This window comes from Caloenas nicobarica, chromosome 2 (genome assembly GCF_036013445.1).
Source record: "Caloenas nicobarica isolate bCalNic1 chromosome 2, bCalNic1.hap1, whole genome shotgun sequence".
NCBI classification, from domain to species: Eukaryota; Metazoa; Chordata; class Aves; order Columbiformes; family Columbidae; genus Caloenas; species Caloenas nicobarica.
This window is the reverse complement of record NC_088246.1, coordinates 63,197,448-63,220,894: the sequence shown is the minus strand read 5'-3', so window position 1 is coordinate 63,220,894 and position 23,447 is coordinate 63,197,448. Positions and strand designations below refer to the sequence as shown.

General features: G+C 40.0%; 1 protein-coding gene across 11 annotated transcripts in view; it reads left to right on the top strand.

Annotated features, from left to right (window-relative positions):
- TNS3 (tensin 3) overlaps positions 1–23,447 on the top strand; it is a 232,857-nt gene that overhangs the window by 169,302 nt on the left and 40,108 nt on the right. For all 11 annotated transcript variants that reach the window (XM_065627357.1, XM_065627356.1, XM_065627355.1 and 8 more), the window contains 3 exons: positions 5,532–5,710; positions 6,059–6,176; positions 6,266–6,349. In XM_065627357.1, coding sequence (XP_065483429.1) covers positions 5,532–5,710; positions 6,059–6,176; positions 6,266–6,349 — 381 coding nt within the window. The remainder of the gene's footprint in view (positions 1–5,531; positions 5,711–6,058; positions 6,177–6,265; positions 6,350–23,447) is intronic.

Below are 23,447 nucleotides of genomic sequence, written 5' to 3'. Positions count from 1 at the left end.
TGGTGGCAGCAATTAATGCTTTCCAGATTTTCAGTATGATAGAATATTTCAAACTTCTTAAGGCCAACGTGAAATTTCAGTTAATAGTATTAGGTTCAAAGCTTGATGGCACTTTTTGATTCAGAAAAACAAAACATAAGCTGTAAACAAGCTTTGATCACCTATTTAGTTATGAAATGACAAATCTAACACATTTTCATTAAGCATTGAAGCTGATGTAGATGTTTGCTAATTTTCATTTGGTCTTATGTTTAAATGTGAAAAACATACAATTAATGGCTCCAGTTTGAAGTTAATTCTTGGTGATTTGATATCATCTGGTATTGTCTAAACTGCTCTGCAGTTGATTGAAGGCAGTATTGTAAAATAAAACTGCTTTTTAAGGTCATTATCCCACTGTATTCAGCATTGGTGCAGCTTCACCATAAGTACTGTGTGCGGTTCTGGGCCCCACCATTTTAAAAGGGTGTCAAGGTACTTGGATGCATCCCAGGAAGGGCACCAAAGCTGGGGAAGGGGCCAGAAGGCACATCCTGTGAGGAGCAGCTGAGGACTTGTCTGGTTTGGAGAGAAGGAGGCTGAGGGGCAACCTCAGTGCTCTCTCCAGCTTCCTGAGGAGGGGAAGTGGAGAGGGAGGTGCTGAGCTCTTCTCCCTGGTACCCAGTGCCAGGATGTGTGGCAGTGGATCAAAGCCGCATCTGGCAGGGAGGTTCAACCTTGACAGGAGGAAACATTTCTTCACTGAGAGGGTGGCCAAGCACTGGAACAGGCTTCCTGGAGAGGTGGTGGATGCTACATGCCTGTCAGTGTTGGAGAGGCACTTCGACAACGCCCTTAATGCCATGCTTGAACTTTTGGTGAGACCCGAACTGGTCAGGCAGTTGGACTAAGTGATCATTGTAGGTCTCTTCCAACTGAAAGTTGGAAAGTATTATTTTTTTTATAATTCGAACTATATTATGGAGCCTGTAGGTTATTCAAGGGATAACTGCTAAGTATGTTTTTCAGTTACTTGTACTGGTAACCAGGATAACGTGAATCTGGAGACTCTAAGGCATTTTTGTCGTGTTGTAATTCAGTGTATCTTAATGTTCCCTCCCTCCCCCCAATCAGTTTGAATAAGTTTATTTATAGGCTTTGTATAAGTCTTTTCTATTATACATTGCTTTTGGTTTTTTTTTTTAAAAAAAGGCTCTATCAAGAAAAGCTGCAGAGTAATGGGAAGGCAGTTGAGTAGCCTGAAGTAATATTCAAGTCTTTAAAGGTGACTGCACCTCTTCATGCTTTTGTAGTCATAATGTGATTTAGAGACTGTTATCGAGGGGTAAACAAGGAGATGCTGAAACTATCATATTTCTTAGGAACTTTGTTTTACAATTATCTGTTGTAAGGGGTTTCCAGTTTGACTGTAGTTTGCACAGTTGGCTGTGATATAAGCTAGGTAGAAGTTAAGGGAGGGACTTCAGTGGACCATGCTGGGTTTTGGAGAAGTCTGATAGTTCTGTTTTACAAATGTTAAGGGCTTCCATAATCAGCAGAAGGGCTATCAGTCTAGCTCGTTTTTCTACCTCCACAAGAAAAGTTCTTCCCAGAGAGTCCTACCATGTGTGCTGTACTCACCTCACTCTCACATAAGGCTGGTTTTGACGCTAGCCCACAAGCCCTGTGAATTGAGTGGAAACAAATAAGCATCATCTTACTAGTTGTTGTGAGAACTGAATGTGGACCTTTTTAATTGTGTGCTTCATGCACTCTGTAAATACAAACATGTATAACATATGAAGAGTTTTTGAAGTTTAGCTGGGAAAACTGCTAACATATGAGGGAGTGCACTGTTGATATGGCATTGCAGACAAGATTTTTAGCTTAGTGTTGTTTTCTTTCTAATAGTTATAAATACATCTCAGTAGTACTCCAGGAAAGCTAAGCAGCTAAAGAAACCAAATAAAATTAACCTTTAACCACTGGCCGTGCTTCTGTTCGTGGTAGCATTTGCATGGTGATAACCATCTGACAAGATGGATGCATGATGTTGTTCTGATGCCAATCTGTTGGAATGTTAGTATTCGTTCTTCAGGGAAAACAAAATTGTTTTTTGTAGTTCACAAGGGAAAAGAGAGAAATGAGACTATACAAAATGCTTTCAGAGAAATAAATATGTGCTCCCGGGATATTTATGAAGTTCTGCCAAAACTTTAGACTACAAGAACAAGGATGTCTTGGCTTCTGACACTTTACACTTTTAAATTAATAACTCTAAACAGCTGTTACATTGAGGCAGCTCTGAAGTACATTTGTGAAACTAATGAGTAAAAGTCATTTTTTGCTGACTTCTCTTAATTTGTCTTTTATTTTCACGTTATTTGCTTTAAGCTTTATTGCAATGTATCAGCTCAACTTCTCCCCTCTCTCGTACAACATCTGCTGGAATTTGATACATAAAGCACTTAGAGTCTATTTAAAGAAAATGTCCAGTTTCACTGAGATACTGGTTTGCAGCTTTCTGAGGACTTTATTAACTTCGTAGAAATTACAAGCTTCATGAGTGTGTGAATACTAATGACATTAGTGCAAGCATATAATTGATGATTAAGCCCTCTCATAGCAATACAAGTAAAATCTGCACTAAATTTTAAGGCCTCTTTTGACCCATCCGAAAGATAGACATTCTCTCACATAAAGTAGTATACGTGGCTGTGTTATGTAGGAGAGGCACATTCAGAAAGAAACTGCCATTACCTTAATAACTTGGTTACAAATGGAGTGAAACTCATGTGCTGTTCCTGGTTCCCATTGCATCTTGCGGAGGAGTGGTGGGACTGGGAATGCAGGGTCTCAGATGGTCTCTTCAAAGGCTGAGATTCTACACAGTGATTCCCACTCATTTTTTGTTACAGAAATTAAAAATAAAGAAAGAATTCCAATGCAAAAAGTTGGAAGAATCTTGAGTAGTATGAACTCTGTCTACATTCATAAATGTCTTTAATGTCAGCAGAAATCTTCATGGCTTTTTAGCATCACTTAAAAGGTTTGGAAGATATTTGTGATTTCGTGTCCTTTTCTGACTTTGAAGATCTTGTTTGATGAGTCTAGTTTGCTCACTGTGTTCAGAAGATACACTTTCCACCTGAAAGACCACATGTACAGTTTCTCATGAGGGGAAAAAGGGTTAAATAAGCATTTAAAACATGAATGCTCTAAAAAGTATTTTAGTTGCACCATAAAAAACAGGATCTCAGCTGTCTTTTCCAACATGTGCTAGATATATTTAAATTACCTCAATAAAATAAATAACTGGCTAAATTTGGACCCTGAAATTTAACTCTGCTGGTGGACTCTTCAAAAGTGACTAGCAGGGTTTTATTTATTTATTTATTGACTTTAGTAGTAGTTACTGTCCCACTGGCTTTGATGGTAGCAGAGCTGGATTTTTGCAAGTGTCTAATTATGTGGTTTTACAAGGGATTTATTAATATTTTTAGGATAAACCACTACTTAACAAAGAGTTATTCAGGTTGATGCATATGTATGTCAGTGGAGAATCACTTAAGTACCATGGATTTTAATCTGAAATCCCTGTCTATATTTTAATGTTGAATAAAAACTGTTTTCCTATACATAAGCCTATTTGAGCATTGACGCTCCATAATCGTGCTATGTAATCAAGGTGAAACGTCTATGATACAGGCATGTAATGCTACATGCCAGGTTTTACATCTTGGCTTCTGTCAGCTACTTCAGGTTAGGAAATGGATGTGTATGGAAGGTGTGCGCTGTTGTCTTTCTCTACCAAAGTGACTGGTTCAGCCTTCCTGCTGGTTTACATGAAGGACATGCTTTGGACTCCTGCTCTTACAGCTCTGTGATCAGGGTCTGTAGGAGATGTGCTTAATCAACATGTGCTCACAGCTGGAAATTGTTGAGAGCGCTTAAATGACAACAAGCAATCCAAGTAAGTTCTTTTAGAAACCTGCAGCTCTTTTAAGAGCAAATTCTCAAAGATGTCTTTGCATGTATAGACAATAAAAACTCTCAGAGGAGTATCTGAAAAGTTGTTATGCATGTAATTATTTTCGTACTGGCCTGTGACTTACATAGTCAGGACTACTGTGGCATTCTAATTGTTAACTTATTCTTACAAAGAAGGGTGGAAAAAGCAATTGCTGCAGGAATATTCTGGAAGTGCCTGTTGGTAAGTATAAAGTCCTGCTGATCATAAAGCTGTATCTAATTACACTCTCTTAATAGTGTTTTTGGAAAAAAATACTGCTTTATGCCCTTGAATATCCTGGATTGAATATCCTGCTGGCTCGGTTTACTTCTTTTCTCAGATTCCAGAAGGTTGCAGCTCCTGTGTGTATCTAATACCTAATTTTTGTGATTAAGTGCGATTGTCATCTGTGTCACAAGAGACGTACAGTGAGCTGGGCTTCTAAGGTCTAGGGTCTGTGTTAGCCAAAGAGAAGCTGGTTTTTTTTCGGGAAAGCCGCGCGGGTTTTGCTGCCGAAGCCGCGGGGAGTTCGGGGCGGCCGGAGCGGTTCCCTCGGGCTCCTCCGTGCGCCCCCTGCTGGCCCGCGCTGCCGCCGGCACGGGCGGTGACCTCTGCTAAAAATGAGCGTCAGCAGAAATACGCTGCTTCACTCCTCTGGAACCAGGTGTGCTGCAGATATGTTCCAACTTGTGTCAGGAAGACTAACTACAAATTATTCCCCTCTCCTCCCCCACCTGTGTGGTTTTGTAAAAGCAGTTATGAAATCAGTTATTTAATCGTAGAATACCAGGTTTGAAGGGACCACAAGGATCATCCAGTCCAAACTTTCTTGGCAAAAGCACAGTCTAGACAAGATGGCCCAGCACCCTGTCCAGCTGAATATTAGAAGTGTTCAGTGTGAGGGAATCCACCAGTTCCCTGGTGACATTATTCCAATGGCTGATTGTTCTCATAATGAAAAATTTCCCTCTTGTGTCAAGTCAGAACATCCCCAGGAGTAACTTGTACCCCTTACCCCTCCTCTTTTCCATGTTTCCTTTTTACAGGGAGTCTCCCATCTTCTTTGTAGCCACCCTTTAAACACTGGAACATGGTGATGAGTTCTCCCCTAAGCCTTCTTAAGGCTGAACAAGCCCAGTTCTTTCAGCCTTTCCTCATATGGCAACTTCTCAGTCTTTTGATGTTCTTTGCGGCCCTTCTCTGGACCTTCTCCAGCCTGCCCACGTCTTTTTTTGTATAGCAGGGACAAAAACTGAACACAGTATTCCAGGTGTGGCCTGACAAGCACTGAGTAGAGCAGGATAATGACTTCTTTGTCTCTGCTGGTGAGGCCCTTCTTGGTGCAGCCCAGCACCCTGTTTGCCGCCTCTGCTGCAGCAGCACACTCTTCACTCACATTGAACTTGTTGTTCACCAAGACCCCCAGGTCCCTGAAGATTCTTGAACAGAATCACTGAAGAGACAACAGTGAAGTTTGTTTTGACAGCTCTATCTTAAAAAAAGAAAAAGTTTATTAATCAGTTTAACTATTTGTTTTCAGCAACAGGAATGCAAGATGATCATGCAACAGGAGGAAGGATCAGGAAGTTAAGTGTTGGGCAGTATGACAATGATGTCCCTGGGCAGCCATCGTATAACAGGTGTGGGTGGATGAAGTCTCCTGCTACTGACCAGGCTGTAAATCCAGGATCACCAATTCCTGTAGGGGAGACCAAGGAGGTAAACAACCAAGATTTCTTCAAAAAATATTTATTGAAGCTGAATAGCCACTAGGGAGTCTCATATTCACGTTTGGTGTCCAAAATCAATGTGAAGCAATTGAACAGTTGCATTGTAGCGATAAGAAAAACAAATTACTGTAGTTATCTTGGAAATGCAACTGAGTGTTTAAGGATGACCTGTTTCTGTGCTTTCTGTGTGTTTGCATGTTTTCAGTGTTCCAAAAATCTCTATGCTGGAACAGTGGATCAGGTTATATGAGACCTTCTGTAGTCTGCTGAAAAATGCCCTACTGTGTTGTAGGGTTAATTTCACACTGTAATTTTGCTTTTTTTGTGCCCTTTCTAGGTGACTGTTGCACATTACCAAGACGAAATAGATGGGGGAATGTTTTACCCAACAAAAAATGGAAATAAAGCTGCTCCATCAACACCAACTTTTCCCCTGTCACCAGAAACATCATATGGTAAGAAAGTATCTTTTTATTTATTTTAATAGCACTATTAACATTTTAGCTGTTACTGGAGAGGAATTGTACTTTTCCTTCTCTCCTAGTGAGAACACCTCCTCTGTACCATCAGCGGATTACCTCCAGCCAAAAGGTCAGCAGCCCATCTGAGCTGTACAGAACTAGTCCTGGTAAGATACCCCTAATTCTTAAATCATTTGAAACTGAACTGAACTGTGTATGAAGTCAACTAACACAACAGTAGTTATTCCTTTATAAATAGGACATATACCTGGTGAATTCAGACATGTGAGTCAGAGAAATAGAATTTAGCTGTACTATTTTAATTGTATCAAAAAGAAATAAACAATGAAGAATTACCCAAGCAAGATTTAATCTGTTAACTGCCAACAGGGAGTCCCATGTTCATGTTCAGTGTCCAAAATCAGTGTGGAGCAATTAAGCAGTTGCATCATGGCAATAAGAGGGCAATGCAATTCAGTGTTTGAGGCTATCCTGCTCTTATTCTCTACATATGTTTGTGTGGTTTCAGTGTTCCACGATCTCTCTGCTGATATTTGATAATATCAAAATAATACTGTGAGGAGACTTGAGTTTCTTGTGATTTTTAGTAGGTTGTCTCTGTGTGAGGAAAGAGGAGTGATATCCATGTTGCTGTCTTGCCAGGCAAGTGAAGCTGACGATAGAGCTTGGCAGTAGCTATTCTCAAGTCATTCCTTAATCAAAGGAATGAATGTTCTGCAGGGGCTTTTTTTTGCCGTGATACAGTTTGTAAATGCAGAAACAGAGAAAAGTAGTTGGTAATAGATGACTACATGGTTAAAGATTTAATGTGATCTAACTATGAATTTTATTAATAATGGATTCTTCTTTGAGGCCTTAACTCTTTGCTGCTAAAAATAGCAGCAAAGTCGTTGTGAGCTGTCACCTATCAGTGCTAAATTATTTTAAAACAACAAGTTTTAGAAAGTATTTCACATGGCTACATCAGAAAGTGCTGGACCCAAAAGGAAACGAACATAATTTATTTAAAACCTGAATAAAAATTACATTCATTTAAATTGTATGCATTAGAAGATGTTCATGATAATGCATGTAAACACATAGTTTTATTGCTTAGGCTACGACTGTCTTCTCAGTCAGGATCTTGATAGTAGAGCTTCCAATGAATTTGATGGTTGACTTTAATGCAATAGTAATTACAGTGTTGTGGTTAACTTTGGAAAAAAAACCTTCCTGTTTAATTTGCCTCATTTAATAGTTATCAAAAGCAAATAACATCAACCTAGAATAAAATTATCTTTAGTAACAAAGCAATCTTCTACCCAATTTGAGACATCTCTTTATGATTCAGTTGCTGTGGCTTTGCCCTTTACTCTCTCAACTCTTAAACGGTTAGTGGTTGCGGTGCTCCTGAGGGCAGCTTCAGCAAATCATTTACAGCAGGGGTGTCAAACTCATTTTCACCAGGGGGGACATCAGCCTCGTGGTTGCCTTCAAAGGGCCAAATGTAATTTTAGGACTGTATAAATGTAACTACTCCTGTACTTATACAGTCCTAAAATTACGTTCGGCCTTTTGAGGGCAACCGTGAGGCTGATGTGGCCCCTGGTGAAATTGAATTTGACACCCCTGATTTACAGGTTGCTTATGTTGAATTAATCTGCTGAACACTTTGTTGTTAAGTTTCCATTGCTGTTGCTAAGAGTTAGGCCTGGACAATCTTGTGGCTTTCAGTGTATTTTGTTGGTGATTCTTCTGCTTAATTCCAAATGCTGTCATCTCTCAAATACTGGGTTTAGATACTCAGTTAATGGGACACTGAAAATATTTACTCTAGCTTAGATCAAAGCAGGTAACTCTCCCTTTGAATGCCCCTTTAAAAATGATGCTTAAGGTGTACCGAATGCTACAGGTTAAGTGCTCAGCTCCCTGTGAGTTTGCTTTTAGCTGCAAATATAATGTACTTTGACACTAAGGTTTAAAGTGTATGAGGTGAGTCAGCTAGAAAACATGCAATACAGCATTGGCGAGCACCTCTAGGTAGTGCTAATTGGGTGACTTTCCCACCAGAGCATAGAAAATTTGCTTGTCAGAGGCAACATTAGAATCCTACTTTATTTTTTTTCTTTTCTCTCTTTATCTCTTCACTATTCTGCTTAATTTCCTGTATCTACGGTATGTGCCTATTTACTGTATTTACTTGCTTTTGTGACTTTTTCTGACTTCGGCAAGAAGTGAAAAAGATGTCCTCTCGTTACTTTTGCTACCGGTCTCTAATTCATGGCCAGAGCAAGAGCGTTGTGTTTTGTGTGTTGAATGAGGCCAAGAACCTCCAGGGAACAGAAGCAGCTGTTCCTGTGTTAAGACTGCTCTAATGCACATGCGACAAAGGTAACTCTCACAGGGTGTGCTTTGTAAGAGTTCTTAGAGCCCAGATCTTTAGTACTTTTCTTTGCAGCCTTGCTCTTCTTTTAAATGCTTTCATGTTTTTCATTTTGGCAGAAGTTGGAAAACATACTGACTTCTCCAGATATTTTCAACAGATCGAGGCCTTTAGAGTTGAGGACTTTGGAGTCTTAATTTCTGCCATTAAGATATTGCCCCTTTTGTCTCAGTTCAGATCACCCTTGAATTTAAAATGGTTTTGCTCTGCATCTCAGCTTTGCTGTTTATCTGCATTCCAAGTTAGTAGCGAGGATGCTGTAACATCTGGCTACCAGTTATCTAGATACATTACTGTCTTATTTCCTCCCCACTTCCTTGTGGAGAATAGCTTTCAGTGTAGTTGGCATGTAATCACATCAAGGGAGAACTACTGTGGTTTTAGAAAAGCATATATTTTAAAAGAGCAATGCATTGTTTGTGTATTCAATATTCAAGAATTACAATGGCATCTCGTCATTATGTGTACAAAATGATAAAATTATGTTATTTTCTAAGTTATTCTTGTCATAAACTGTGTACCTTGTATCTTGAATGCATCTAATTCTGATTCTTAAACTACTGAAGGGCACTATCTTCACTGAAGCCTGGCAAAAGCCTGTATAAAATGGTGCTCTGTTAGCCCTAGAAATCTTTTATTTCCTTTCCAGGTGAAACCACTTTGTTAGGGAAAGTCGGTCCAGTGGTGTTACGTATCTGTCTCCCTTTAATTAGCTGTGCCCTAGGTCTTCTTTCTCCCCATACATTTCTTTAAGATGCTCTGCCTGCACCAGCTAGAAGAAGCAGGATTCCTTCCCAGAGCTGCCTTTTTTCTCAGACAGGAGCAAGTTTAACCTCCCTCAGTCTGCGTTCAGCCGTGCGGTCCTTTCGTGTCAGTGCTGCTGCTCCAGTCATCGCTTGCTGCCATGGTTTCAGTGCCATTTTCCTCACTTTACACAGCTTGCAAGTAATGTAGCACACACTGAGTTCCTTCTTAATTATCTTTTGAAAGACACCTTGTTTCTTAAGACAAACTTGAGCAGTCTATAAATTGGCTAGTTTTGTAAATACCCACGAAAAAGCAGGCTCTAGATAGAACCCAGACACAACTCTCCAAGTAACACAATAGCCATTGTATATTGCACGGGAGAGTCCCACACATCAGTGAAGGAACAGAAGCACTATTTGTAGGCCATTTTGAAGCTTATAATGGCTCTTTTGTCTCAAACAGCATACAGCTAATTGGAGTCCCTTTGTAAATAGAAGTAACAAATAAAACTGTAGGAAGCTCTTTTGCAGAGGACTGAACTCTGGCTAACCACCCCTGCCACTCCACCCCTCCGGCTGGACATGAGGAGCTGCCCCTCCTTCAGCCCTGGCCAAAGCACAGAGAGAGCTTTGCAGAAAATATGCATTCACAAAACAGGCACTGTCTTGCAGCAGGAGGCAGGGATCTGTGGAACAAGGGAAGATTGTCTATAATCCTTTATTCATGTACTAACAAAGAGAAGACACGATGTCCTATTTTTCCATCTTTTCTGAGCAGCCTAAGTAAACTTGCATAGTTCAAGCAGTGGTGGAATGATGGCACTGCTGCTGGCATGAGGAATCTCAGAGCCTTCAAGCATGTGTAAGACCTTGCCTTTTCATACCCACCACGGAGCTTAGCCTAGGTACTGTACTCAAAGCTTGCGTTACACATTTGAGCTGCATCTTTTCTAAAAATTGTCAAAAGGTCGTCTTTTCTCCTCATGCTGTCATGGAACTCTTCAAGCCAGACACTGGCATATTTTCACAGTTTTTCTCATACAGGCTCTGTTTTTAGCTGAGAGAGACATTGTAATCCTAAATTCTCCCCCATTGACTAACATAGGCTTACTCTGTTACATCACCCAGTAGAGTAGTAATGAATGTTTCATAAATCTCTCAGAAGGCAAAACCATAAACTAAGAGAGATCCTCATTACTGCATAATTCTGTTGCTGATTAGAATTTTATATTGTTGTAAGTTCATAGTGTTATTCCAGGATTGCCATTTCTTCCAGTCACTGAGTTGCAAGGGAAATGAAGCATACTGCTTAACTGTTTGTTAAAAAATTCAAGGTTCTGAAGTGAAAACATTTTCTGTGTGTCAGGGGTTAGGAGCATAGGGAATAAAAGGGATACTAATTCGTGAGAGGGGAAAATTCCCTGTTTATGATGTGCAAAAAGCTTTCTTCACAATATGAAAAAGTTTAATATAGTATTTATTTATACCTGCCTTCTCCTCCTCCCCTTAACTGTTTATATAAGGTATACACATCCAAAGCAAGAGAGAGGTACAGGCACCTGGGTTTATTTGCTTAGAACATCAGTGCATCTGCTTCAGTGGATGGTTACCATAAGCTCTGTCCTTCTGGAATCAAAGGTGCATTTTGGTTTTTGCTGTTGTTATGATTTTTGGGGTTGGAGTTTTTTGGTGTTGTTTTGTTTTCTTTTGTTAGTTTTCTGGTTTTTTGATTATTTGCTTTAAACATTTAGGCTATTAACGAGCAATAAAAAATACAAGTAGAGAAAAGAAATTTATGATGTTTACTACATGGTAGATAGACAAGGTCTGTATTATGCTTTTCATTGTCCTGCAATTGACCTTGATAGGTATATGTTGTGTGCTCATTTCCACAATATTTTTGTAATGAAACAGCTATTTCTTAGTTACGATAAAATATACCACTTACTAGTCTATATTAAGACTTCCAATAGGATTCAGGAGCAAGTAGGAAAGGACTCAGTTCTCCTGTTTGGATTCTACCAACATGAACTAATCAGGTGTTCCAGAAAGAGCATGTGGAATGCTGTAAAACATAGCCTTAAATGTTCAGAGGCCACTTCTTTGCTGTTGTAAACACTGAATTCAATGCAATGTGCTATGATCTGTGTCACTTTTTTCTCCCTGGATTACTTTCATTGACACATTCAGCTCAGTAAAACTAACCTACATACAAACTTTGGAGATGACTTGATGTATTTGCAAGTCTTCATTGTCACAGACCTCTTTCCCTTTGTACCACTGATTATAATACAATTCTTAACATATCTTTCAAATACAAACATGGAAATTTTGTACCATGTCTGGCTTGCAGAGGAAGGAGCAACGCTTATTATCAGGTATTTCAGTCTGGTAATCCAAATTAGCAAATGTAATAATGGTCCATCTTGGATGCTGAATAGATTAATAGTTTCATTTAATTTGCATCCATCTCAATGGTGGAAAATATGTTGTAACAGAAGAACCAAACTGAAAATAACTTCAAATACTTGTAGTCTATGGCTGCTTTTAGTGAGCAATATTAACCAAAATACGTATAGTGTCAGTGTCTACAACTGAGCTGTTTGGTAATCAGTTTTAATTGAGCGTTTTGGGTTTCTTTAGCCCACACAGTTTGGCTAAGATTTTCGTGAGAGGTACTCTCCCAGTGCATGCTGATTAATTTACCAAAGCTTTATTCTCTGGCTTAGAGATAAGAATGAAATTATTTAGAGATTAATCCATTAGCTAAATATGGACTGGTGTTGTTTATAGCCATGTGAAGTGCACCAAAACTAATCCAAACAAGTAGTAAGCTCAAACAAACTTTATTTCATGACAAAACTGAAAGTAATGAGAAACGGGTAATCCAAAACCAATCAACACTTCTGATATTTAAGCCACTATGAGTTTGTTGTAGCAGTTGGCGTAGTATTACTGCCCTTTAACACACAAGATTGATGATCCAAGCATGCACATGCTCACAAAAGGGGAAACTCCAGGATGCCCAGAAGAAATAATTGCTTGTGTGGCGGGACAGGGATCTCTCAAGGACACATCCAGAAGAAATAACCACTCATGAAGGGTGAGGTGAGGGCACTCAGTCCTGGGGAGTTCCCTTAGATGGTGTCCCAGTCCGAGGGGAGAGGTTTCGATCACAGACCTGCTGCTCTGAGGAGACCACTCAGAGGGGGTCTCTGGCAGGGGCCCCATTTATAGCCTGGTGGGAATCTGGCTGTGGTCATATATGGACATGGTCCAGAAGCTTCTCTGGGTCGAGGTGGCCCATTGGCTGGGGACTCTGACTGAGTGGTCCTGCCTCTCTTGCTGCCTTGCCTGAGGGGCATACGTGACTGTGTTGACTGTACCCTGGTGGGTACATGATGATTGGCACCCAATTAAAGTGCGTAGGTGATGTCAGCCATGGTGTGGCACAAGAGGCATGGAAATAAGGGTGCGAAAGAGCCAGTGGCTGCCATGTCAGAAGCCCTGGTCTGTACTGGGGCGGGCGCACCTGCCACTCCATGTTGTGTGTTTCTACTTGACAAAATCTGTACATATTTTAGCCACTCAGTAAAAATTCTAACATGTCATTGATTCAGAGGAGTAAGTGATACAAATATACATATCTGAATACATATCTGAATATAAAAAGCTAGAGAGTGCCAAGTCCATGGAAGGTAATGTGTGATGAAGAAGCAGTGGGACAATATGAATGTGTTTCTCTTTGGCTGATAGGTTAAAGCTAACAAACGATGTCATTCTTGTTACTGAATTTTTATAAGAAAGCTCATTGTCTGAAGTGTACTCCGTCTTCCATTGGTTTTGGATACTGTAATTTGACAAAATATTCTATAACATGAATATATTTTGGTTTGTAGCCAGTGTTGTATCTGATCACAGAATAAAAAATTCTTTAAATCTGATGCTTATGTCAAGACAAAGAGATATTTCATGGAGCTAAACTTCTGCAAGGGACGGGGTTTGGTGCAACCTATAGGTTGAACATCATGTTGAACATGAGACAAATTCAGGCGCTACAGATGGTCATGGAAAATATGTTGACTGAGTGCTAGCAGAATGCATCATCTAGTGCTCATGTACATAATTCCATGTGCAGCTGCTTTATAGTCCTGCAGAATTGAAAAGCAAACAAAATGAAACAAGAAAAAAACAGGGTGGTTGGGTGCTTCAGCCATTACACTGAAGAGATGATCAGTGAAACTAGTCACTGCCTCCTCTTCCTCCCACCCTCATTTGTGTAGCAGGATTTCCATCTGGATAGAAACACTGTGATTGCAGATCAGAATGAGCTTTAAGTTGTATCGTGCCCTGTTAAAATTGTGTTGGAGAATTAATCATATACTGATTTGGAAAGACTCTATTTTTTACTGTGTTTCACGTTCTGTGAAAGTGTTGACATTGCACTTTTTTCTTAGTTTCAGTGGATGACTTTTCTTTCAATGCGGGAAAAGTACTGATTGAAAAGCAAATACAGGAACTAAGAGTGTCCCTCTAAAAAGGGAAAGTTAACAGCCCTTTCAGAGGCCGGCTGGCACTGTCTGCGTTATCCATTTGAACCAAGACACTGCTGAGAAGTTACATGGAGTTTTCTGCCTGAAATAGCAAGTGTGAATTAACTTTTCTCACAGGGAAATGAGTATCCAGGTGGTGGGTACCCTACATGTAGAAACAGGCCCTCCACTTTCTCACCCGCTCATTTTGTCCTCAAGTCAAACGTTGAACTGTATTAAAGGAATGGTAGACCTTGTGATGAAAATGCTGTCCTATAGGAATTTATGTGTAATAAGGTTTTTAGCTTGGGACATCTTTAAAGTGTCTTACGCATTATAAGTCTTCTATCAATGGTAGCTCAACAGGTCTGGCTGCTCGTCAATCCCACATTAACACCATTAAAGCAAATAACTGCTGGTAGGTTCTCCTTCAAGAAGACTCACCCTGTAGACTTATACCGTTATATGGGGCACCTCACTTTAATTCAGTCTATCAACTATTTGTTTGGTCTTGCCTCACTTTTTATAACACTGGGAATTTAAAACAAAACAACTGCCTTTTTTCAAAAGGAGTTATTAACTGAAAAAACCTGGAACCAGCAGCAACACAGAAAACAGCACCTGCATGCTTGGCAATACAGCCTACTAGAAACTCTCCTCACTGCGTATCTTGGCAGTTGACAGCCACACAATGTGAAGGCTTTGATTCTGTCTTCGAAGCCTGCATTGCAAGATGCTCCCAAGCTCTTCAAAGACTCTCTGGCCTTCAGTGGCCTTGGTGCCCCATATGGCCGTGCTGTTCTGCAGCAGTGGGAGCACCTACCATCAAAGACCAGCAAGTATTTAGGAGAGATGCTTCTCAACAGGTGGCCCACAAACGTAGAATTCACTCATAGTATGTAACAGAATGACCACAAACCTTGTGGCATGTATTATTTTCCTGCATAACAAAACTTTTGAAGGGAGAAAACCCCCACGATTATAAGGGAAATTGCAGGAGTGGGAACTGAGCTTTGTGCATTTTGTCTAATGTGTTTATATGACCACATGCTTCACTGATGACTGCAAAATAAACATGTGATAGACCAATGAACCCTCATAATTTGAATTACCTGTTAGAAATATTATATGTGGGCAATTTTTGAGGACTTACCACCATTTCAAAATGACACACAAAAAAGCCAATGACGTATAAAAGGCTGTGTTGCATTAATCTCTGTTCATTGTGGACTGTCAGCATTACCAGTTGAAGCAGACAAATATGCTATTAATAAATGCACTAAATATACTTATGAGTTACTGTAACAACTTGGAAAAATAAGTGGCCCACCATTTTTCTGGCATTGCAGAAAGCAAATGAAAACCACTATGCTAGGAAATTCAGAGTCACTTCATTCATTCTAAGAAGTGGTTATGCTTATCAAGGGATAGGTACTGAGCTTTCGGAGTGTCACCGTTAGTATATTCCTGTTCTCTGTAAAAAGAAGTTTTGCATAAGTTAATTGCTATCCATAGTGAGTAAATTGCACCAAGAGTATACAGTGAACACTCACTTGTGTGCTGTCTTCCTTTCTCTTTCTTTCTGTTTACCACTTTGCAAAACCAGGTGTATGTTCTGGAAGATGCTTATGGATATTTTTCTTCATAAACAGATGAAATGGTGCTTCCTTTTATTACATTTATTTAACGACATAGGTATTTTATCCAACAAACAGACATTTACAATAAAGAATTAAAAACTTCCGATCTAAATATTGTATTTAGGGTTAATCCTTATTGTCTGCATATTGCTTAGTTATTTTCAAAAAGTCTTGAAAAATCACATAATTCTCTTAATAGGCTGGAATTGTCAGTTAGCTTTATTTTCACCTCCTGCCCTCTTGTACCACCTCCTGCTCTGAAAACCTGATATATGAGATTTCTCTAATATATATATATTTATATTTATATAGATACTTTTTTCACAAAGTCTCATTAGGGTCCCTGAGGGGCCACAGGTACATTGAATTTTCCCCCCTCCGTTCCCAGAAGGGGTTTGGAATGGACTTAGCACTTGGAATGGGAAAAGTGGGAGAAAATTCCTGGAGAGGAAAAAACTATGTGCATGTGTTGAGGGAGAAACAGCAGGAAGGAAGCTGAGGAGGAGTAGAGTCGCTATAGCTGAGGCTGAGGGATGTAATGAAGGTATGTTGTGAAGAACTAGTACAGAAAGTAGATTAGAATCTTGTTTGTTTGTTTTTTCAGTCCTTCATCAAACACTGTGTTAAGAGCACAAACTCTAAATGGGCTGTAAGTAAAATTAAGTCTGAATAGTACTGCATCTGTAGCATTTCAAGAAAAACAATGTGAAGGCAATCTGAGTATTTCAATCACACTGCTAGTTTGTGCCCACTATTGTCATTGGATTTCCTGAATATTCTCAGTTGGTATCAGTGCTCTCACAATGTTTTAAGAATTCATCCAGAAATCTTGACGAAAAAAGTAAATGAAAAAGAAATTCTTTGTTGGGAGGTTATAAACAGCTATGAAGATAATATAGTGCTGCAGATAAGATGTTCTGGATCTGTGGGATAGTCATGGGGATCCCTGAATTGATCTTGTGCTCCAGACCCCTCAACAGCTTCATTGCCCTTTTCTGAACTCTCTCCAGCACCTCAGTGTCTTTCCTGTCGTGAGGGGCCCAAAATTGAACAGAGGATTCAAGGTGGGGCCTCGCCAGTGCCAAGTACAATGGGACGATCACTTCTCTAGTCCTGCTGGCCACACTACTCCTGATACAAGCCAGGGTGCTGTTGGCCTTTTTGGCCACCTGGGCACACTGCTGGCTCATATTCAGCCACCTGTTGACCAACACCCTCAGATCCTTTTCTGCCAGGCAATCTATGTAATCTATACAGTAGATTATATAGACTTCTTTATAAGAAGATGAAATTGCACCATGTGAAGTTTATTGCTTTCAAAAAGCCTGAAAAAAAATAGTTGTTTCTTTATTTTATCATTTATTATATTCTGATTTTTGATTGCACTGTTTTTTTATTTGAAGGTAAGTGGAAAACAAGTTAAAGAAATGTATAAGAAGGTTAAGGGAACACTTATTCAGATGTCTTCAATTACTGGAGCCAAGCTGAGCTTTCATTTGTATACATTTACCCACCAATATCAAAAATTTCTATAAATTACAGTAAAGTTTATATTATGTTTATTTTGTTAAAACTGTTTAATGCAAAAATTGGAATAAACTATGTCAAGAAAAGTTTTGGTTTTCCTGTGCACTCAAAAAGCCCCTCTGTTTTGAGGGCAGAGAATAGATGCAGCTCATAGTTTCCTAAAATGGGGTACATTAGATTATAAATCCATTTTACACTTGGTCATAGCAAAATGTTATCTGAAGATTAGCCAAATACTCTTTGTTCTAGAAAACAGTGGGAGTATTTTTTAAATAGCTAATGATTACACATCAGTCGTGGCTTTCTTTTTTATTGTTATTTCAGTGCTTTCATATGTGGTCCAAACAGAGTGAATTATTAATGCCTCTTATTCAGTGCCTTCAAAGGGTGCCTGTTGGTTTTAATTCTCTGCAAACTGATTTGATGCCTAGTTGGGAGATGACACTCAGTTGATAAAACTGCGTAGTACTAAGGTATGCATAAAATGTGCATTTTAATGAAAGCTGAGACCTGTGTACCTGAGACGTTATACTGTGCTCACATGCCTTGAAATTATAAGATCAAGCTCAAACACGATATGAAACAGCGAAGTATAATGTTAATGAAAATGTTTCTGCTGTGCTTAGATTTTATTTCTTTTATCTTACCATTTATTTATATGTCTGAGTGGCAGCCTAGCAACTTGAAAACTGCCTGTGTTCAATTGCCACAAATATTTTGGCAGTGAATTTATTATAAAGGATGTTTGAAAAAGAAGACAAAGTTTAAGAAAACATTAGAAAACAAAATAGAAAATGTTGAGTGTGTTCAAAATATGTCCTCTACATGAAATATTTGTTAGAGAAATTTTGTTCTAATTTATTTTTGCTCTGTCAGGGAGTGTAAGATACAACTAGTCTATTTGGATCATTGCTAAGCACCAGTCAGCTTACCAAGTAGATCCACTAAGAGACTCGTAAATACCTGCATGTCAAAGAACTGTCGTTCAGAAAATTGATGTGCTTTGGAAACTTCAGGTTGAGTTACTCTGAGAGGAGAAGCAGGTCAGAAAAAGGTGCATAGGTCACCAGAAGAAAATACCAAAGCAAGGGAGTGTCCGTGCACTGACGGTTGCAGCTCTGGCACTTTCCAGTTTGAGGAATCCTCCTCCTACTCCCACCACCTAGTGCTGAGGGCTGTGAGTTCAGTGGGCATCAGCATTGCACGAGTGAAGTAAATATTGTGACTTCAATACAGTGACATTATGTGTGATCACTCAGGTCTCACCCAGTCGTACAGTTGTGCTGTTAAAGCCAGTGGCATTTACGACCATGATGGTCTTTTCCATTTTCTGCCAGCTGAACCTAAATCTTAGATGTTTTCTAAATCACATTTAGAAGGAGGAGGAGCTTTTCCGTGCAAATCTAATAGCCAATTAGTGTATTCATATGTCATGGGAGAGGCCCAAGGTTGTCACCCTTTTCTGCATGATCATCAGCAGAATTTGAACCAGGCTTTCCTATGCAAGTCTGAAAAGTATTATGCTGTTGAGCCAAATTTATTTTTCTGGCTTAGTTTATACACATTGCTATTTAATACAAGTTGGAATAACAGTAAAGTAGGTTTCTCACAGGAGGAAAACCTGAGTTCAGATCTGGCCTAATTTAGAGGAGGTCCTCTGAATAGGACAAAGGGCTAACTCCATTAGACTATTTAAAGTCTGTAAGTGTGAAACTCGTGTAAATATATTCTTTTGATCTGCAATTGTCAGCTCTCTACATAAAACTAAACATAAAACTTTCCTTGTGCAGTGTCTATTACTTAGCCTTAGGTGGCAAAATGAACATGAATCTTACAAAGCTCGCATTTCCTATCTGTTACATGGCAAATCCAGTCTTTTGCCCCGCGGCTTTGAATTCCGTTCAGCAGCAATACATCTGAAAGTTCAATTGTACAGTGTGCAGCTTACATCCGTCCCATAGCTCTAGTCCAAAGGCATTTTCTCTTGCGAGAAAGCAGTAGCATTACTTGGTATTTAGTTATTTATTTAGGAGTTTTTTATATTTGCCATCCAAGATAACTGGCTGTACTTGAAATATACACTTGTTGGCTGAAAAGACGATGGCATTTCCAAAGGTTGCTGAACACAGATTTTTGTTATCTTCACTAGTATCTATGAGAGTGCATAATTTCTAAAATTCAGGCAATAATATAAACAGTGTCATTCTGAAGTTGTAAATGCCAAAAAAATGTTGTTTACATGATCAAATTATTACACAGGAGAAAATGTATTTATACAAGCCTTTAGTGTTGTAACTTTTGATCATGGTCTCAAAGCAGATGTCCCTTTTCAGTTAAACTTGAAATACACCCTGGATAATACACTGGTGGTCTCTTTTTTTTTTTTTTTTTTTTTTTGTTTTGAGAACTAGTGAAAAATTAATTCTTGAGAGGTTTCTGAAGCACTAAGTTTTAGAGAGTTTTATTTCTATTTTTCCCATTCGGTGGGAAGAAGTCTAGCCTTTCCCCACAACATAAATCTGTCATTTGACCAATAACTATCTATGCATGTATTCATTGAAGTATATAGGAGTAAGGTCTTACACATATATAAAAAAGAGAAGAATCTAAATCTGAGAAGTGCACCACTAATTTTTGCTTCTTCTGAAGATACAAGAGATGAGCCCTTGGCAGAAATTTATCAGCAGTTTAACAGAAATACAGGATTGGATGAGCAGGCAGTCTGGCAGATGCGGATTGTTTTTAGATGTACTTGTTAATGCTAGTTAGCAATGCACATGGGTAGCATGCCTTTGTTAGATGGCACTAGTCTTTTTGTCTGGAAAAGCTTAAATTAACAAAAATCTACGTGAACAATTACTTCCCTTGCTATAATTACATGAAACAAGCTTTTTCAAATTTTCCAGGGTGAGGCCTCCTACTATATGACATGACACTTGATGATTGTGATGTGCCAGAGTAATCCATGTAGTTTCAGGGAAGGCTGAAGGAGGAGAAGAAAGCTCCAAAAACTGAAGTACAGCTGTGAGCACACCTTTTCAAAACGAAGTCTTAAAATGATCCTGTGCCTGGGAACGTCTGGTCCGCTGCATTCACAAGTCAAAGGTGTTCTGTAATTTCAGAATTTCAGACCTGCCAGTGTTGAGTGAGGACATAGAGGAAATACATATTCAGTTCCACTGAAGTGTTTACAGTCCAAAGTCCGTATTGCTCTATGTTTTTTAAGATGCTGTTCTCCCTTACATTAATTCCCTTCATGTTTATTCCCTCTTGTAGAAAAGGAGAAAACCAAATAAGTCTGTGTTTTTCTACACCTGGTTTAGGCATGTTATTTCATGAAGCCATTCATATTTGGAAACCTAGTAGACAAAATCTGAAATGCACAGTCACTTGAGATTGACTCCCACATTTCTGTCAATCATAGGAGTAGCAGGGAAATGTATACCCTTCCTTCATAAATTGTGGAATTTGCTGACCTTGCATCTGAGGGCCACAGCATAGCCACCCTCCTGTAGGGTTTCTTGTTGGAGAAAGGTGCAAGTCATGATTCAAGTTCTCCATTTTAAGCTACTTTGGATAGATCTTGTAATGCGATGGTTCTGACTAAACTGGGGATCTTGTGCGCTTTACCTAGCAGAACTGTACACAGGCTTTGCTATGTGAGTAAATTCTACCACCTGGCAGAGGATGGAGGACCTGATCCTTATTTTTGTGCTGTGCCTGGCACAGCCATAAAACCAACCCTCCTTTTGGGATGGCATTAGGTCCTCACCTGAGACATCCAGCATGCCCCTCCCCTTCCTAGCTCTTACTTCTATGTGTTTGTATACAATAAAATTCCAGTCTTGCCTTCTATATCTATTTCCTGGCTTTAGAGTTTCAGATTTTTTTTTCCTTTCTGTAAATCATCTCAGCTGGTTGAAACTTCAAACTTGAGACAGAAGGACAAATAAAATGACAGGTTTTGTATCAAGAGCCTTTTGTTTGTCATTAAAAGTGTTCATGTCAAAGAGGTTTTATTGATGAACGGCCCCCTAAGTACAACCAAGTCTGATTTATTTTAAAAGCTCTATGCAAAAAAAAAATCTTAACAAAGGGTGAATTTGATAAAATGTTGACAAAACTCAAGTATATTAATTATTTTAATTATTTGGTTTCTACTTACATTGCATTCATAAATTACTTTTGAAATGAACACATTCTCACTTAATCTAGCTTTTATGTGGTATCGCAGGCTACTCTTAATCTTCTTTGTTAAATGTTGCTATCCTTGTTCTCTTCTAGTTCAGCAAGTGTAAAAAGCTGAACAAGCAAAGCTTCCAAGACTTGGAAGGAAATAGGACATCCAAAGGTTTCCTGTGATTACAGTGCTTTTTATGCAGAGCCAGGAATGCTTTCTATGGAAAGCAATTTTCTCTAGTAATTATTGTTTACAGGAGTTTGAAGACAGCGTTAGACTGCATTTGTCTCTGCCACAAAGCATCGAAGACAAAGTGTATTTGTATAATAAATTAATCAAAGTAACTGATGACAGTTCTGGACTGTCGCATTAATAACCTGTTCTGCCCCTGTGGCAAGGATTGTCCCTCATTTTTTACCTGACAATATGGTGTATATAACAACTAATCCTTGCTATTGGGATCTCCTGTGTGCAACCATTATTAATTTGTTTAATAGGTACAGCTGCTACAAAGAAAATCAGTGGTAGGAGTGAATATTCTTGTAAAGGAGTAGTATGATTTAGTTTACCTTTTGATCTGTGGAAAAAAAGCAAAATTCTAATCAGTTTACAAGTGCTCGTCTCTATAATCAAGCCAATTTGTGTATTTAAAAATCTATCAGAAGAGTTTAGTACACACATTCAAAATATGGTGCCATTAGAAATTTGAAAGCAATTGAGTAATTCATTACAGGAAAGCTTTAAATGGTTGTATTTGTTTCTGTCCATATCAAGTAATTTCCTATAGTTGTCCTTTCAGAAAATCGGGTGCCCTGGGACACGGAAGAACAATCTGAGGAGGAAACGTGCTGCCCATTGCAGTGCTGCAGTGTTTCCACTCATCTTCCTGAGCCGTGAATAAAACCTGCTCTGAACAATGATAGGGCGATGTTGAATGCAGCACAGTAGGTTCTGCACGTGTTTTGTGAAAGAAATCCTGGGAAGTGAGTCAAACTTTATTCAGAGCTCTGGATGCTAAATTTATTGGAGATTGTTGAGCCAGTTTGGCATTATAGAGCAGCTGGGCTTTGGTCCACATTAGAAAGCACTTATTTGTGGGTTCTTAGTTTCGTGTCCTGCATCTCTCTGAAAGAAACAGCCACCAATCGCTACGGCTGGCGTGCTGCGAGGGGGAGAAGGGCAGTGACCTTTCCGGCCCCGAGGTGCTGCCGCGGCGCCGGGCGGAGGATGCGCGGGGCGCGGCGCTGTGTGGGCGGGAGACGGGCGGAGAAGGGGGCGGGGAGAAAAAAGTCGTATTCAAACCAGGTGGAGTCAGCAGAGCAGGGATGCACTGAATGGGCAGTCTGGCCGAACAGCCAGCGGCAAAGCCAGCCCAACAACAATCGGGGAATTATTTTCCGTCTGGATGGAGTGAACTCTGGCTGTCTTCAGCTGAGTGGCTATACTGAGAGCGGGAGCCTCGTTTTCTCTCGCTGCAGACACTGCAATCCTTCTTCTTTGCTGTGAAGTTTTAACACTCGGGGGAAAACGGATGGTGTTGGAGCTGGCAAATGCGGGAAATGGCTTTTGCTGAGCCTCTGCGCGGCGGAGCCGCCGGCCGGGCCGCTCAGCTCCCCTGAGCCGCAGGCAGGATTTCCCACAGCCCGTGCTCCGTGAGGGAGCTGCTGTCATGATGGCTTCCATAGGTAGGTTCTTGGTTTCCTGCTCTTCCTCTTTTGTGTACGTTTTCCGCAGCCGGAAAACTCGTTTTGTGGGGCTTGCGTTTCACTGGCTGCGTTCCTCGCACCGCGCAGCGGCGGTGAAACGTGATCTGCGCTGGGTGGGGGTGGGGTGTGTGTCTGTGTGTCTGTCTGAGTGGGTACGAGTTTGTCTGCAGTGCCAGAAGCGGGGGGAGGCGGAGGTTAAAGCAAATAACACGCTGCTTCGGCAGTGGACGGTCGGAGTTCCGCGGGGTCGGTCGTGCAGACCGGGGTTTCGCGGAGCATGCGGTCTGCTGCTGTGGTGGCTGCAAACTTTGAAGAAAAGTAGTAGGGAAAGAACTATGCCTTGTGTAGTTATGTAGCAACATTTGGAGTCCACAGGAACTGAAAAGCTTTGCAGACAAGGAGCGTTGTCAGTATGAGGGGGTTTTTTGTATGATCGTTAATGGAGTGATGGGGCATGAGGCAGGGTTCATGAGCATTGTGGACGGAGTTAC